General features: G+C 36.8%; 1 protein-coding gene across 2 annotated transcripts in view; it reads right to left on the reverse strand.

Annotated features, from left to right (window-relative positions):
- Positions 1–16,584, reverse strand: part of LOC107687114 (uncharacterized protein KIAA0556-like) — a 24,048-nt gene extending 7,464 nt beyond the window's left edge. Inside the window, exons 1-16 of one of the 2 annotated variants that reach the window (XM_016484331.1) lie at positions 16,495–16,584; positions 13,819–13,904; positions 11,814–12,007; positions 11,635–11,732; positions 11,389–11,490; positions 10,064–10,165; positions 9,692–9,911; positions 8,684–8,812; positions 8,311–8,471; positions 8,103–8,170; positions 7,330–7,417; positions 6,993–7,202; positions 6,762–6,899; positions 4,261–5,104; positions 2,207–2,923; positions 1,128–1,336 (exon numbers count right to left, since the gene is read on the reverse strand). In XM_016484331.1, the coding sequence (XP_016339817.1) occupies positions 1,128–1,336; positions 2,207–2,923; positions 4,261–5,104; positions 6,762–6,899; positions 6,993–7,202; positions 7,330–7,417; positions 8,103–8,170; positions 8,311–8,471; positions 8,684–8,812; positions 9,692–9,911; positions 10,064–10,165; positions 11,389–11,490; positions 11,635–11,732; positions 11,814–12,007; positions 13,819–13,904; positions 16,495–16,506 (3,378 nt within the window). In that variant the 5' untranslated portion in view covers positions 16,507–16,584. Of the gene's footprint in view, positions 1–1,121; positions 1,337–2,206; positions 2,924–4,260; positions 5,105–6,761; positions 6,900–6,992; positions 7,203–7,329; positions 7,418–8,102; positions 8,171–8,310; positions 8,472–8,683; positions 8,813–9,691; positions 9,912–10,063; positions 10,166–11,388; positions 11,491–11,634; positions 11,733–11,813; positions 12,008–13,818; positions 13,905–16,494 lie in introns of both variants that reach the window. The other variant, XM_016484322.1, reaches the window with a different exon arrangement.
- Positions 16,585–17,517: the final 933 nt, after the last annotated feature.

Raw genomic sequence — 17,517 nt, forward strand, 5'->3', positions numbered from 1 at the left:
AAATGCCTATTTTGGTTTGATTGCTTGTGTCACATGAGAAAATAAATAATTTTGCCTTACTGATGCAGTAGCCTATTTCATGCGGGTGCGGTTCAGGTCGCGGTCTTTACGTCAAACGGGTCGGGTACAGAATTAAATTGGTGCTGGCTGCTGTCGGATAACGGGTCGGGTGTTCTGTTGTGTACTGCGGATGCAGGTTTACCTAACAGGACCCGTGCAGGACTCTGCTTTAAACTGCTTTGCGTCTCTCCGTCAGATAACCTCACGTGCATGATGCGCCATTTACGGGTGTTTCCCGGTATTTCCCTAAAGCTACACACATCAATTTATTTTATTTATTTTTTTTAATTTTTTTTTTCAGTTTACGAAAATGTTTTTTGAAATATCGAAATATCGGAAATGTGTTTAAAAATCATATCGCCATTATTGAAAAAAATTATATCGCGATACATATTGATATTGAATTATTGTCCAGCCCTAGGTGAGGGGCGTAAAATTTCCGTCACACGCTTGAGGTATTCAGTCAATCACAACACGCTGGATAGCTGGCCAATCAGAGCACACCTCGCTTTTCAGACAGATTCGAAAATCAATGCGTTTCAGAAAGGCGAGGCATAGAGGAGAAACAATAATGTACAGTATGTGGAAAATAATGTTTTTTTAACCTTAAACCGCATAAACACATTGCATTACACCAAATACACAAAATACTGTTCTTTTTAGCAACGTTTTTTTGACCCCTTTAACCTACATTTTATTTTTTCCACTCATAATGTCGAGTATATTGTTTCAGACAACAGAAACAATCACAACAGCATCATGACTCCAGTCTTCAGTGTCACATGATCTTCAGAAATCATTCTAATATGCTGATTTGCTGCTCAAGGAACATTTCTGATTATTAGCAATGTTTAAAATAGTTGTGCTGCCCAATATTTTAAAAGTACAGCATTAATTTGTTAACATTATAAATGTCTCTACTGCCGCTTTTGGTCAATTTAATGCATGCTTGCTGGATACAAGCATTCGTTTCTTAAAAAAAAATCTTACTGACCCCAAATTGCACGTGTACATAGAACCAAAAATATCTATATGAGTGCTTTAAAAGCAGCATCAATTACGTGGCTGTGCGTATCCTCCTTCCTGAACCCGGCCTGTGTGAACGGTCTCTCCTCTCCTTCACCATCAGCCGTCTGCGGCCGCTGCAGCTCCTCTTCCTCCACACCCGGCCCGTCCATCTCCATCTCACCCTCGAACGTGTCATCAAACTGCGCCATGGCCTCCAGGATGTCATCATCCGTGGTGAACAGGATTGTATCGCCAAACTGATCCAATTCTGAAAAAACAACAACAATAACAACATGATGATGTTCATGTTAACATTAAATGAATTCAATTATCAAGTACACAGCTATGCATCCTAAAAAAATATGCTGATTTGCAAAAAAAGCCTAATATCACCTAATTTGATGATGCTGAGCTCAAAAATATTAATAAAAACTTTATCACATACAGTTTGTCATATATATATACAGTGGTGTGAAAAAGTGTTGGCCCCCTTCCTGATTTTTTTGCATGTTTGTCACACTTCAATGTTTCAGATCATCAAACAAATTTAAATATTAGTCAAAGATAACACAAGTAAACACAACATTTTTTCACACCACTGTATATATATCAGCTTTAATGCACTTATAAAAATAACAAAAGAAGTCAAATGTGAGAAGTTAATTTAAAAAAAACACAGGTTTATAAATAAATAAGCTTTTTCACAAAATCTGTCATTTTCTGTCGCTATTCGGATGTATTAAAACCCCTGCAGATGTAGCAGAAAACATCTGGCTCATGTTTGCATTTTCTTCTGTCACTGGCCAAAATTCTAACCCTGAAATCAGAATTAGGCATAAAATGTCAGAATCATTCATACAAGTGAAAATGGGCTTAGATTTAAAAAAAAATTATAATTGTAATCTGGCTCAGAGGAAGACAAGAATCATGTCTTTGTGGCAATTTTCTACTGATCAAGAGAGAATTAAAGACTTCCTCACCTTACAAATGGCAAAAATGCTACAAAAAGCACATTTTGTGAGAAAGTGTGATGTTCTCGAGCAAAACAGACACTATTTTTAAAATCAGCACCCCAGAATTAGTAAGAAACAAGCATTGGATTTCATTCAGCAAATGTGTGTTATATTTTCATCTGTACCTCCTGAGAGCGTTCCTGAAGCTTTGGCGATCTCCCCTCGGAAGATACAACGTCCATCGAGAATCATTTCCATTTCTCTCGCTCCTCTGAACGAGTGAATCCTGGACTTGTTGTAATTCCAAACACGGATCATCGCCAGGCAGCATCTAACACCCAGATCCATGCTGATGACGTGCTTGCGACCCGGAGTGTACGGGGCCAGCCAGAGGTGCATGTCGTCCTGCGTCCGGTGTACGCTGTCTATCAGGTTAGTAACGACTCGTGGGTCTTTCCCGTAGGCCGGCAGAATATTGATATCAGGCGGGTCGGCCGTGATGTGGACCGGTGTGACCGGCTCACCGGTGGAAGAAAAGATCTCGATACCGTTGAGGCCGATGTAGTGACGGTCGCCCCACGTGGACAGGATGTTAATGACGAGGTGGCGACCCTGCGGGAGAACCGGGATCTCGAAGTCCTCATCACGAGGGTCGTCTTCGGGGTCGTCAGAATCAGGGAGTGCCGGAGCAGAGGAGCGTCGGGTGGAGACGGGTGTCGGACGAGACTGACGCTGAACAAACTCATCGAAAATATCTCCCTCCAGGCCCATGTTGGAGATTCGCCCTCGCTGACACTGGTTAAACTTTGTTAACGAGTCCCAGGATTCCATTAACGGGTCATCCGGTTCGCACCAGTGAGGTTTCGGTCTTCTGTTACGGACGGACGCCAGGCTGCTTACCTCTACGGCAACAAGGAAAAAAAAATACAAAATAAGCAGTCATCATAAATGTGACCCTGGAGCACAAAACCAGTCTTAAGTCACTTGGGTATATTTGTATGGCTCAAAATTATAGATTTTTCTTTTATGCCAAAAATCATTAGGACATTAACTAAAGATCATGTTCCATGAAGATATTTTGTAAACTTCCTACTGTAAATATATAAAAACTTAATTTTTGATTAGTAATATGCATTGCTAAGAACTTCATTTGGACAACTTTAAAGGCGATTTTCTCAATATTTAGATTTTTTTGCACCCTCAGATTCCAGATTTTCAAATAGTTGTATCTCGACCAAATATTGTCCTATCCTAACAAACCATACATCAATGGAAAGCTTATTTATTCAGATGGTGTATAAATCTCAATTTTAAAAAATTGACCCTTATGACTGGTTTTGTGGTCCAGGGTCACAAATGTACTATGCATTAGCACTAAAATGTGCATAAATTCATGCGAAAAGTATGATTGGCTGCATCCCAGTTTATATATTTCTAGCATGCACTGGTGATGGGAAAGTATGCAGGGAGTATTAACATCATACAATTCTCGAAACCACAAACCCATAAATAAAATGAATTTTTAAAACCTTAACAATTTGATCAATCTTCTAAAATGTAATTAAATGAAAAATAACATTTAATGTTTTTAATTAATTGTTTTCGTCACATAAGGTGCTGCTAATAAAATGAAAATATCATTAATTTACAAATAATGTGCTGCATAACCGAACTTGTATATTGTATACATTAAAACAAGAATGAATATAAAAATATCTTGGTTGTATAATATTCCTTAATTTTTATTATAACTATTGTTGTTATTATTATTACCACTTTGAGAAGCACATTTTACTATACAGTACAGTAGCAATATACTTCTTTCTTTCTTAGTTTAAATACTTCTTTCTTTATTTGAGTTGAGTTTTAGTGTGTATTTGACAGGATTAGTAGACATAACCACACCACTCATTCACTCGGAGACATGCTAATTTACATGCAGACTTTTTTTTAGCAACGTGCACCTGATCGTCTTCACCTAGGCTAAATATATAGAAGTAAAAATTACTCAAAAAACAAAAACAAAACATTATTAATTTTTTTCCACAATGTATCACCCAGTCCTAGAACCAACCGCCACAAACCTGTCTAGCAATATTGTGGGTAATGTTATACCAGAAAAGCATGCATGATAATCAATATGAAAACCTCTGTCATATTAATTTCAATGTGAAACACTAATGCTAATCTTACGACTCTAGATGGCTCGGATGCAGCTTTAGTGTGTTAAGAAATGCACCTGTTGCGGTGAACTCGCTGCTGCGGTCCGGTTGTGTTTTGCTCACAGATCGCGCTGAACCTCTCCTGCCACTGATGGGTCGCTCGGTCCGCTCGAACTGCTCATCCCACAGGTCCAAATCCTGGTCCAACCGATCGCTCAAGTGCTGCTCTAAATGCGATTCTTGTTCTGCCCACAAGCTGTAATTCAGTCCCAAATCGGGGTCCAAATCTAACGAATCAGAACTGAATTCGCCAGACACTGTCCCCTGCGGGGCCTTGTGGCTGGAGGCCTGTTTGCAGACACTTACAGGGTTGCACGAGATGTCAGGCAGCACTGATTGTTTGGATTTGGGTTCGGCTGTATTTTGTGCCTGGAGCCACTGAGGACGCTCTCGTTCCCGAGACGCTTCGGCCTCATTTGCTGCGGTTCGATTCAGCGCCTGGAGCCAATGTGGAATCCGACTGGAGGACGGCTGTGTGGTCACCGTCTTCATCGCCTCCGTCCGGCCGGCGGGTAACGTGAGGTCCAGAGGAGAAGAGTCGTCTCTTTCTAGAGAGTCTCTCTGCATTTCTGCAGCACAGCTGCCAGGGTTAACTAGGTCAGATTTGTCCTGGCTTGTTTCTTCCACTGAGACATCAGCAATCGACTCCTGAGGCTCTGGCTCATGTGGGCTGCAGTCTTGCAGACTGTGTCCTGAAGAGACAGGGCTTGGAGAGGTGCACTCTGGGAGATGTGGTTCCTGGAGCTCAATGGAGCTGCTGTAGTCAAAGACCTGGTTACCACAGCCCTTCTCCAACTGCCCCTCGAACACCAGAGTGCTGTTCACATACAAGCGAACATGTCGCGCACCAATGTCCAGATCCTGTCAGAAAAACACATGCATATTCAAATGGATCACTAAATGTAAATGTTACCAATGTGCAAGCACAAAACATGACATGAATTTTCATAAAAACACACACAAGCCCTATTAACTGTTGCTAATGGGGTGAATGAGAGAAAAAAACAAATAACAAAAAACAATACATACATACATACAAACATATACGTATAGAAGTAATAATTTTATCCAATAAAGACAAAAATTGCCGAAAAGTATTTTTGGAAAAAATATATATAATATAAAATATGACATGAATTCTAAAGGTCAACTGATTCAGAGGTCAATTGTTGCTAATACGGTGAATGAGAGTAAAAAAAAAAAAAAGAACACATATACATATATTTATTTATTTATATAAAAATATTATATTCATAAGAATTTATATATATATATATATCATATATTTATGAATTCTACAATTTTTATAAATAAAATTATAAAACTAAAATTATATATAAAAATGATAAGTCACTTGTATTCCTCATTTGCAAGTTGTTTTGGATAAAAGCATCTGCTAAATTAATAAATGTAATGTGTGTAAAATATGAACAAGTACATACACATATCAGCATAGTATTTTTTAAACAGGGATTATAAGGATATTAAACTTATGGGGAACTCATTTTTTTATTGTAAAAAGATGTATGCGAGTCATAAATCTGAAATGTAACAGCACACCGATAGCACACAAACAGGACAAGAATGAGTTATTTGCACAAACTCCTAACTCCAAGTGTAAGTCATAGTAATAGTGAGGCTTGATTTAGCACTACATAACTGCAGAGCAGGAATGAAGTAAAAAGATACAGGAAGGACATCCATACAGCTCTCTATTGTACTGTAAAATAACAAATGGGCACTTAATAATAATAATAATAAACAATAACAACAAACTAGTATTATTAAAAATATTATTTTATTACTTTTTAAATTTAAAAAATTCAATAAATCAATAAAGAAACTGATTACTATTAAAATAATACTACTGTACTGTAAAATAACAAATGGACACTTAATAATAATAATAATAATAATAAACAATAACAACAATACTAGCATTATTAAAAATATTATTTTATTACTTTTTAAATTTAAAAAATTCAATAAATCAATAAAGAAACTGATTACTATTAAAATAATACTACTGTACTCTAAAATAACAAAAATGTACTACTAATATTAGTAATTTATTTTATAGAAGAACAGTACAAGTACAATGTTTTACAATTTATGGCTGTCTTAATTTTCTTGTTTTCAAACATTAAACCATCAAGCTTTTATTTTGGTGGAAACTTGCAGGGAGACCTTAAAGTCTCTCTTTTGTGGACAGCAGGTTTATAAATGATTCACATCACAAATTTGGGAAGTTGGTTGGTGTGTGTTGCATTGGTTGGGAAGACGGTTGCCGGTCCGAGACACGAGTCAGGTCGGAAAAACCCAACATGTTTTAAACAACAAGCAGATTTGCTGCTTCACTAATGTGTTGACTGTGTTTTGCAAGTGCTTAATCTGCAGTATGTCAGCAAACGCTCTTGCTGATCAACACTGAATTGATCATTTGGATCGATGGATGTGCTGCTCTTGCTTTCAGTAAACACTTTTATCGTCCAGCTTGTACTCTTTCTGCTGTACTTACATTAAGGCTGCGGTTATAATTCCAAATTTTGATCCGAGAGATGCTGAAGTTCGGAGATCGTTCCACGTTCCTGATGATAAAATACAGCTGGACGGGCGGGTGGAATGGACAAGCCCACATGTGACGCTCTTTTGTGGTCTAAAAGCACACAGATATGCAATACATGCTCATTTTTGCATCAATTATCATCTTTGTTCTATGGCAGTATGCTCTTCCCACACAAACACTTACTTTAGTTTTTCCGTTGACGAGGGCAGCCAGATTCCCGGGCAGATCCGTGTTGCGAATGTCCAGGTCATGAGGAGACACGTAGAGTTTGCGATTTTGTGGACAGAGGAACTGAACTTCTGTGAGCCCCACCTGACCCGGGTGACCCCAGTTTGACATGATCTCCATGGTAACGTAAAGAGTGCGCGTCACCTGCGGAGATGCTTCCCTCTGCTGTGTAGTGAACGGAGAAAATAAGATTCAGTCACAAAGACCAACTAGCGGTTGCTTGGTAAACTAGGCAGACCACCTTGGTTAAGCTGGTTAGAGCTACAGTATGTGATACATCAGATATACTCACAGTCAGAGAGAAGCTGCTGCTGTCAGTGAGATCAGACTGATCGTCAGCATCAATCCTCTCTAGAGCCTTTAACAAGCACTTCTGCTGCCTGAGAGAGAGAGACGGAGAAAAAGTCTTAGTTATAGTGTTAAACAGTCTTAAAAATGGAGCCATGTAGTTGCATGCTGCTGTTCATCACTAAATAATAGTGTACTATAGTTTTATTTATCGAAAAAAAAAAGTTTAGGGTCAGTATGTTTAAGAAATGAACACTCTTATTCAGCAAGGATGCATTAAATTGATCAAAAGTGACAGCAAAGGCATTTATAATGTTACAAAGGATTTCTATTTCAAATAAATACTGTTCTTTTGAACTTTCTATTCATCAAAGAATCCTGAAAAATAAAATGTATCACGGTTTCCACAAAAATATGAAGCAGCACAACTGTGTTCAACATTGATAATAATCAGAAATGTTTCTCGAGCAGCAAATCAGCATATTAGAATGATTTCTGAAGATCATGTGACACTGAAGACTGGAGTAATGATTCTTTGATCACAGGAATAAATTATATTCAAATAGAAAAATTAATTAAATTGTAATAATATTTCACAATATTACTGATTTTACTGTATTTTGATCAAATAAATGCAGCCTTGGTGAGCAGAAGAGAATTCTTTCAAAAACATTTTTTTAAAAATCATACCGACCCAAACTTTTATTTAACTTCAATCCTGACTGCTTTAAAAGTAGCTTCCACAACTCTATATATTTAAGCTTGAGGACTGTATACCTCGGTTCCATGAGAGTGATTCTCCGCATAGCTCTGCTAACCCGATACTGATCATCATCCTCCTCCTCCTTAAAAACATGCAGACAGACATTTCACAGCGTCTTGTCATCTTAATTAGGCTACGTTATCTATCATTAATGTATGAGTATGACTAAGCATTTTACAGACATGTGCTGTAACTGATATGCTGATGTAAATGAAGCTCTACCGGCGTGTGTCGGGTCGTCGTCCTCTCCTGACGGTGTGTTAGCAGAGGTGAGTTTTCTCTCTGCAGGGCCTGAAACACGCCGGCAGCCGTTTCCTCTGAATCTCGCTCCTCCTGCACCTTACGAGCCGCAGACAGGGGGCGCTCTATACGACTGCACGGCCCTACAAGAAAACAAATCATATGTTTGTGCCTTCAGAACTGGTGCTGTAACACACTACATAGGCAGCAACTATTTCTCTCACTTCGTCTGCAATCTCGGCTGGATTTGTAATGGAGCTGCTCACAATGTGAACCAGACTTTATGTTCAGATTTCACTATAAACTGTTAATGTTTGCATGCATATACGGATGAGTAAGTGTGAGTAGCACACACGTGACGTCTCCTGTCTGCTTCCAGATGTTCTCTCTGTCGGTCTCCTGACGGTCACTGGTTTGGTGGCGATGTACGACTCCACGTTGTCCTTTCTTTTAGCTGAGAGTGCGTGCTCGATCTTTCGCCCACCTGCACACAAAAACTCACTGAAAGCATGGAGCATTTTCACTGAGCAACAACATCACGCTGAGGAATCAAGAACATAACTAGTGCCACACGATTTGGGGGGAAAAATTGTAATTATTATAATATTTAATATTAATAATATATTATTATTATAACTCGATCCGAACAGTTGAGTCCTTAGCCATCTTCAAGGAATGGCTAAAGACACGTCTCTTCCATCTACACTTGACCCTTCTAACACTAGCACTCTCTATTCTATTTATATTCTATCTACTTGTTTTCTTTTTATTTATTAAAAAACAAACAAAAAAACCTTGACCCTCTAACACTAGCACTCTCTATTCTATTTCTATTATATCTACTTTTACCTACCTACTTCATATTATTTAAAAAAAACTTGACCCTCTATCACTAGCACTCTCTATTCTATTTCTATTTTACCTACCTATTTATTATTATAAAAAAAACTTGACCCTCTATCACTAGCACTATCTATTCTATTTCTATTCCATCTTCTTGTTATCTTTTTATTTATAAAAAAAAAAAAAAAACTTGACCCTTCTAACACTAGCACTCTCTATTCTATTCTATCTACTTGTTTTAATTTTATTTATAAAAAAATAAAAAACAACTTGCTACGTGTACTGCATTAGACTAACCGAGACTTGTCATAGCACTAGATTAATATTTAAATAATTGTAAAATTGTAAAATAATAGTAATCATTATATACTGTATATACTGTATAATAATAATAATAATAATAATTATTATTATTATTATTAAACAAAACAAGAAATATTACTATTGTAATAATAATGTAAAAAAAAAAAAGTATTTGTGAAAAACAGCATACGTTGAGACTGCTGTCAGAAATCATTACCTTGCCAGGAAGGGCTGAATTCCAGCATGATGAGGTCACCATGGCGGAGCTGCTTGCTGATTGGCTGGCTTGTAGGTTGGGCAGGAAGTGTGAGGTCAGGGAGGCTGTCGCTGCTCTCCTCTCTCTCGATCTGCTCCTCGATCCATTCCTCCTCTGACTCCTCTCCGGCTGAGTCTCGACTGCTGCATTTGACGCTCACCTCCAGGCTGCGTCGCAGCGCCTAAAACACACAAACGCTGGTCAAGCACTGAGCAGGCAGACAAAGCACAAGTGAACACTTTAAATGACGATTTTTGGGTGAACTATCCTTTCAAGAGCAATGCAATGTATATATCTTCAAGTGTGCTTGTATCAGTGACACTTCCTCCTCACCTTGACCTGGTCAGCATTCAGAAGAACCCTGTCGACAGGCTCCGGCTTGCTGCGTGACCTCAGACCCACAGAACGTGACGCTTTACCGCCGTCGCGAGCAGACTGAGAGACAAACACAACGTTTTACAGTCGTTATAATTGATCTGGAGATCAGGATGGCATACTAAGTACTATTTCTTAAATAAAGTAGTATGCAGCATGTGCAACGTACACAACTGTTTCTGTATGCATGGAATACCCAGATGACACACTTCATCTGCCTAAATATGCTAGAGTACATTGCATAGTGGGATACAGTATTCCACACAATGTGCTAGTGACTCATTATTTGTTCAGACTGTCAAAAAGACCATCAAAACTACTATTGTTGTGCTGTGTTCATGTCATAAAGGAATTAGCATAATTATGAAATATTGCATATTTAGAAATCATTTTTTATGGCAACACTCATTACACACCTCTGATGAAGAGCGTTTAAGCTTGAAACGTCACCTGTGGTGAGAACATAATTAAATACTTCTCTGGAGCTGTGGTGTGCCTACTTTGATGTTTTCGTTCTTATTTTTGTGTGGGAGAGCACCCACATTGAGCTTTTTTGGCCTAATTGATGTGCACTCTTGGACTGTTTTTTGTTTAACACTCATTACACAGAAATGGATGTTTTGGAATTTGGAGACTCCTGTGTTGTTATAATAACTTTATAAATCAAGCTATTATCACAACATTTTCTTTAAGAATTCTTAAAATATGAGACAAAAAATATATGTGTGAAAAAGTACAATAAATAATTTTCAAATAATTTTAAAATAAACATGAAAAATATAGATAAAACTATATATTTAAAATGAGAAAATTTCAATAATAAATAAAAAAATAAAATTAATAAAATGACTTATTTTCTAGGCAGTGAAAATGTCGACAGGTTAAATCAAAATCTGAATTACTGGCCCAAATAAAAAAAAAAAAAGATTTAAAAAAAAGAAAAATCCCTGTAATGTTACATAACTAAAAAATATACTGTTTAGCCATTATATATTTAAATATATATATTGACGTCTTTCAGAATTCAGAAATAATATGTTTTGTGGCAACACAAAAATAAAAAATAAATACCCAACTCACCTTAAAATATTAAAAAATATCCCATTTAGTTTAAGAATCCCAGTTGTCAGGTGGCGCTTATAAACTGTAATTACGATCTAGATGGCCAGAACATTTTCTGAGTTGGAAACTAGTACTTACGGTAATTCTGACGTGACATGAACGCAGCATTATTCCAGAGATGATAACTGCACGATCACGGACACACACATATATATTCTCACCTCCATATCTGCACTCTCGCACGGCTCAAAGTCATCGGAGTATCTGTGCTCTTGTGAAATCTTCACTTTACTTCCTTTCTCAGTGCAGATGTACACAGATTCCTACGGTAATGTGCACAGCGTTAAAATGCAGTGCATTATTGTAGAAAGAGGAAGGAAAAAAATAACTTCATATAGAATGTGGGATGAGTGTTTGGGGTTTGGTAACAGTGACTTATTAGGCCATTAGCAGTGGCATGAGTGTACCTGCATCCATCGTCGTCTCTGTGTTTTCTCAGGCGCAGTGTGGCTCCTCTGTTTCTGTTGATCTACCGCACACTTCTCTCCACTCTCTCTGGTGGAATCTATGTGAACAGGCCACTTTATGTCATTCAGACGGTCACAGGAAGCTTGCTTTCACACATGAGCGTGGGGTGAGTGCTTACCTGCAGTGTGAGTGTTTCTCTGTGTTGGCGGATGGGCTGCTACTGAAGGCTGGATGCTTTTCCTGCTGGATCGGCTGTTCTGATCCGCATTAGCGGTGCTGACATGAGCGCCGTTGATGTACAGATTGAAGCCCTGCTCTAAAAGCTCCAACTCGGCCTGTCGAGGGTCCTTCCTCTGCAGTCTTTTCAACGCCCTGAGAGAGAACATAAAACACGCATCTGTTCGTCTCACATTTACTGAGTGAGAGAAACATGCAGGTAATCAGCAGGACATAGGGGTACTTAAACAACGGAGGTGCTTTAGCGCCCTAGACATTGTTGCTAAATGGTCAGGGTATAAATAATAATTTAACTCGTCAACCTGTGTGTTAAATGGCTATAAAAGTTTATTAATTTCATTATTCAGGCATTTCACACTACATTTAACCCTATGCAGAGCTCAACAACCACAATGCCCCACGGCAACTGTCACTTACCCAGCAATATTATCTTACATTTTTGATCACATGCATGCAGTTTAATGTGCATCTGTGACATTTGGTTGTAAATTCTGCAAGTCAAGTTTTTAAATTGTCAACTACGAAAGTGTGGGTTTGTAAACGCTCACCAAGGGTGCATTTGCTCAAAAATACAGTAAAATTAACAGTAAAATTGTTAAATATTATTACAATTTAATGTAACTGTTTTCTATGGGAATATCTGTTAAACTGTAATGTATTTCTGTGATGCGCAGCTGTATTTTCAGCATCATAAATCCAGTCTTCAGTGTCACATGATCTTCAGAAATCATTCTAATATGCTGCTTTGCTGCTCAAGAAACATTTCTGATTATTATAATTAATGTTGTTGAAAACTTGTGCTGCTCTCTAATTTTGTGGAAACCATGATAAAGTTTTTTTTCAGGATTCAGGATACTTTGATGAATAGAAATTTTAAAAAGCATTTATTTGAAATAGAAATCTTGTGTAACATTACAAATGTCTTTACTGTCACTTTTAATTTAATGCATTCTTGCTATATTCATTTTTTTTTTAAAAGCTGCATTTTGGATGGTTTTGACTTGTGCATATTTCTGCTTGATCTGTGCAGAGTTCTCTCCTGATTGACAAAATTACTTTTTCACTGAAGAAAGCAATATTATGGATATTATATCTCATATTTTGCCCAGAAGCGACGGTTTAAAGTTAAAAATGTCTTAATGATGGATTTGTTTCAGCTTTTGTCTTCTCCAGATGTTAATTAATGTTGTTGAAAACTTGTGCTGCTCTCTAATTTTGTGGAAACCATGATAAAGTTTTTTTTCAGGATTCAGGATACTTTGATGAATAGAAATTTTAAAAAGCATTTATTTGAAATAGAAATCTTGTGTAACATTACAAATGTCTTTACTGTCACTTTTAATTTAATGCATTCTTGCTATATTCATTTTTTTTTTAAAAGCTGCATAATTTAAAGCTATTATTGCAAATTGCTTTATAAGGAAACTTTAGTATAATAATTTAAAAATAAACATTAAATAATAAATACAAAACAATACATTTAAATGTAAAATTAGATATAAAATGATTTAAATGTATATTGTTAGTAACAAACCTAATAATATTAGATTTTAATTAAATATGAATTATTTGACTATTTTCGCATATCTCAAATAAGACGAGACGAGATTTGAATGCGATCGGCTTTCTGAATCATTGTGTGCGTTCTGGAGAAAGACAAGATTTAGTTTCACTGGCAGCTGGTTATTTACGAGTAGCTGAGTTCAAAGACAACACATCACTTAACGCTAGAAATATCCACGGCCAGTTAGAATTTCTCTCTAGCGGGTTTTCAGCCAATCAGAGCGGCTCATTAGCGGGTCCAATCTTGTAGAACAGCGGTTGCATGTGATTCCTGCTGTGCTTGTAATAGTAGCCATATCGTTCAACCTGAGCTCACACAGTTAACCTATTTTTGCGTTATCTGACCTGTGTTTGTACGTTTGTGTCCGGGTGTGTCATCAAACCTGTTTTTATGCTGCAGGTTGATTAAATATTCATCCAGCTTCTCCTCGGCAGAGGAGTGTTTCCCTCCGCTGCTCCTCCCGAGCTCCTGCAGACAACACAACTCTCAGTCAATCTGAACAATATGAGACACCAGATGATACATAAAGCTGCACAGACACAGAGAGACCGATGGGAAGCAATGGGAGTCTCAAGGAATTTCCTAGTCATTTGACAATTAGGGTTCCTGAACTATTCTTTTAGCAATTTTTAAGGAAACAAAAATATATGCAATACATGCAAAAATAATGATAGGTTCACTCTCAGTCATTAGTTGGACAAACAGTTGACTCTGCATATTAACCTGTGACAGAAGCAAGTATTATAACATAGAAAAAAATCCATAATCAAAAAGTCCATAATCCCCAATTACGCTTCCTCCAGTGAAAAAGTCCATCCGCTGTTGTCTCTCACATCAAAATACACCCACATACTTCTTTTGGATGGTTTTGACTTGTGCATATTTCTGCTTGATCTGTGCAGAGTTCTCTCCTGATTGACAAAATTACTTTTTCACTGAAGAAAGCAATATTATGGATATTATATCTCATATTTTGCCCAGAAGCGACGGTTTAAAGTTAAAAATGTCTTAATGATGGATTTGTTTCAGCTTTTGACTTCACAAGACGTAAACTGATGGACTGGAGTGGTGTAGATTACTTGTGGATTATTGTGATGTTTTTATCAGCTGTTTGGACTCTCATTCTGATGGCACCCATTCACTGCAGAGCATCCATTGCTGAGACACTGATGCAGTTCTCTAATCCCTAATTACGCTTCCTCCAGTGAAAAAGTCCATCCGCTGTTGTCTCTCACATCAAAATACACCCACATACTTGTTTTGGATGGTTTTGACTTGTGCATATTTCTGCTTGATCTGTGCAGAGTTCTCTCCTGATTGACAAAATTACTTTTTCACTGAAGAAAGCAATATTATGGATATTATATCTCATATTTTGCCCAGAAGCGACGGTTTAAAGTTAAAAATGTCTTAATGATGGATTTGTTTCAGCTTTTGTCTTCTCCAGATGTTAACTGATGGACTGGAGTGGTGTGGATTATTGTGATGTTTTTATCAGCTGTTTGGACTCTCATTCTGATGGCACCCATTCACTGCAGAGCATCCATTGCTGAGACACTGATGCAGTTCTCCAAATCTGATGAAGAAACAAACTCATCTACAGCTAGGATGACCTGAAAGTGAGCACATTTTCAGCAAATTTTCATTTTAAGGTGAACCAGTAACTCTTGAGTCTGAGACTGATTTGTGAGTCTTTAAGAATAATGAGTTCATAGGAGTCATTTGGATTATCTGCTTGTTGTTGCATGCAACCAGCAGGGATGTCACAACAGAAAGACGTGAGAGACAGACATGGAAGAAGAGAGACAGATGTGAGAGACAGGATGACTCTTACAGAATCTGCACTGTTTTTCAATCACAGCATCTGGACACTAGAGAGGAGTGTGAATCAGAAGAGAAGAGGGAAAACAGACAGGAAAAAGAAGAAAACGAAGTGTGAGTGCGATTTATAGCTGACAAACTAAGGAGATTTGCTCTTGATTGAGAAGAACATCATTTCAATACGCAGCTCATGTGTTTCTGTCAGGTGCTAAATCACTGCACTGATGCTGGAACAGATCTCCTTGACCAAACCTACTTCTGCTTTTAGCATAAATAAAGATCATATTTTCCTTTGACCAGGAAAGCTACAAGATTTTTTGTGAAGCCGTCCTTTTGAAAGGAAAATATGTTTATTATATAACAATTTTATCATTTATTTATTTTTATATTATTTGTGTTCTTGTATGTACTTTTATTATCATTATTATTATGATTATGCTACTTCGTTCCTCCACATAAAAGCATCTGCTAAATAATACATAATATAAATGTAAGCCCTTGCATAATATAAATGTAAATTTATTGTAACACATTCGTGAATCATGTCAAAATGGTGTTATTATACATTATGTCCGAATCTATGAAAATGTGTATCTTTGAGATACTGTTATAGTTTTCATTATTTGAATTAGTTTTATTATTTATGACTTTATTATTTTGGTATATTTCATGTTTTTATTCTAATTTTATTAAAAGTTTTTGTCTTTTTTTTTTAAGTTTTAGTTATTTTAGTACATCAAGTTAAAGTAAATGTGAAATGTTGCCTTGGCGACTATCTTAAAGCATTTTCCAAGTAACAAAACTGTTTTTTTTTTATGGTTTTAGTTTTAGCTAACTATAATAACCCTGGTCTGAACATGTTGTTTCCAGTTAGTTATTTTCAGTGCATGTAAATAAAAAGGAAACAATAAGGTTTTTTAATTACTATGTGGGTCAGCAAAGGTAAATGATCTTTTCTAGATTTAACTGAGCTGCTGCACTGGTGCATATGAAAGGCAGAAACTGCTAAAAGAACACAAACAGCATATATCTCAATCATGTACAAAGCTGTACAAACTGATCAGACAGATGTTATACAGATGTTCACATGCTGATAATTAGCCTCTCTGCTAACAACAACAACAAGCAAACCCTCTCCGCCATTAAACTCTACGATATAAATCATCATATTCACTCTAATATTCATTTCTACACTCTCTGAAATAAACGTGACGGATAATAAAAGCTGTCAACTTACTGTCCAAGACATTTCTCAGCTGAAATCGCCCTTCTGTTTGCTGGAGCATCTGTGTGTTGTTGCGTTCAGGGCGTGCTGGTAACCAGGAGAGACGCTGACCAATCACAGCGCGTCCTCTAAACACATTCCCCGCCCATACGACGGTCACTGCGAGAAATTGACCAATCACAGCGCGCTATTGAAAAACAGGCCCGCCCACACAGCTGCAGAGCGCAGAGACGCTGCCCAATCACAGCACGCCTTCTCATTAGGAGGACGACGCAAAATTCATACAGATCTGTCAGTCAATTGTGATAAATGAATCGATCAATTGAAAATAAAGGTGCTTTTTTTCTTTCAATACAATTTACATAGGATATAACAACACGTTTCATAAAACAATACATTTGAATTTTTTTAAATACTATTTTATTAATATTATCTCACTAAATTACTACATAAAATCACAAATATTTAGCATTTTATTTCATCGTGCACTACTGACTTTAATACTTAATTAATAATGTTTAATAAGTCTAACAAGAAACGTTTGTTACTTTTTATTTATACCATTCCGGTAATATTATTTGGTCTGTTTATGCATATTTGTACTCATTAAATACAAATTGAATACTGCAATTAAAAAAAAAAAAAAAAACACACATTTTTGTTTTTCTATAAAAGACATTCAGAAATATTCTCTGATCAACCCTCAGACTTGAACTTTATTCATTTACATGATGAAAAGAAAACTGAAAAGAAGGAACCTAATTAGTGTTAATTTAGAGTTAATTTACACGTGGGTGTCAACTAAAGTTAATATTGTTTTAACCATCTTTAAAATATTAATATTACCATTCCTGTTTCTATAATCCACTGATGATACTCACTGTGTTTGCTGTTTTCCCTCCAAAATGATGTCACTTCCTGGAGGCTGGTGTCATAAAGGAAATGGCTTTTGGAGATTTTACAAAACACTAACAGGAGGAAAATATCAAGCACACACACACACACACACACACACACACACACAAATAAATTGAT

The sequence above is a fragment of the Sinocyclocheilus anshuiensis genome, unplaced genomic scaffold, assembly GCF_001515605.1.
Source record: "Sinocyclocheilus anshuiensis isolate Anshui unplaced genomic scaffold, SAMN03320099.WGS_v1.1 scaffold601, whole genome shotgun sequence".
Lineage (NCBI taxonomy): Eukaryota > Metazoa > Chordata > Actinopteri > Cypriniformes > Cyprinidae > Sinocyclocheilus > Sinocyclocheilus anshuiensis.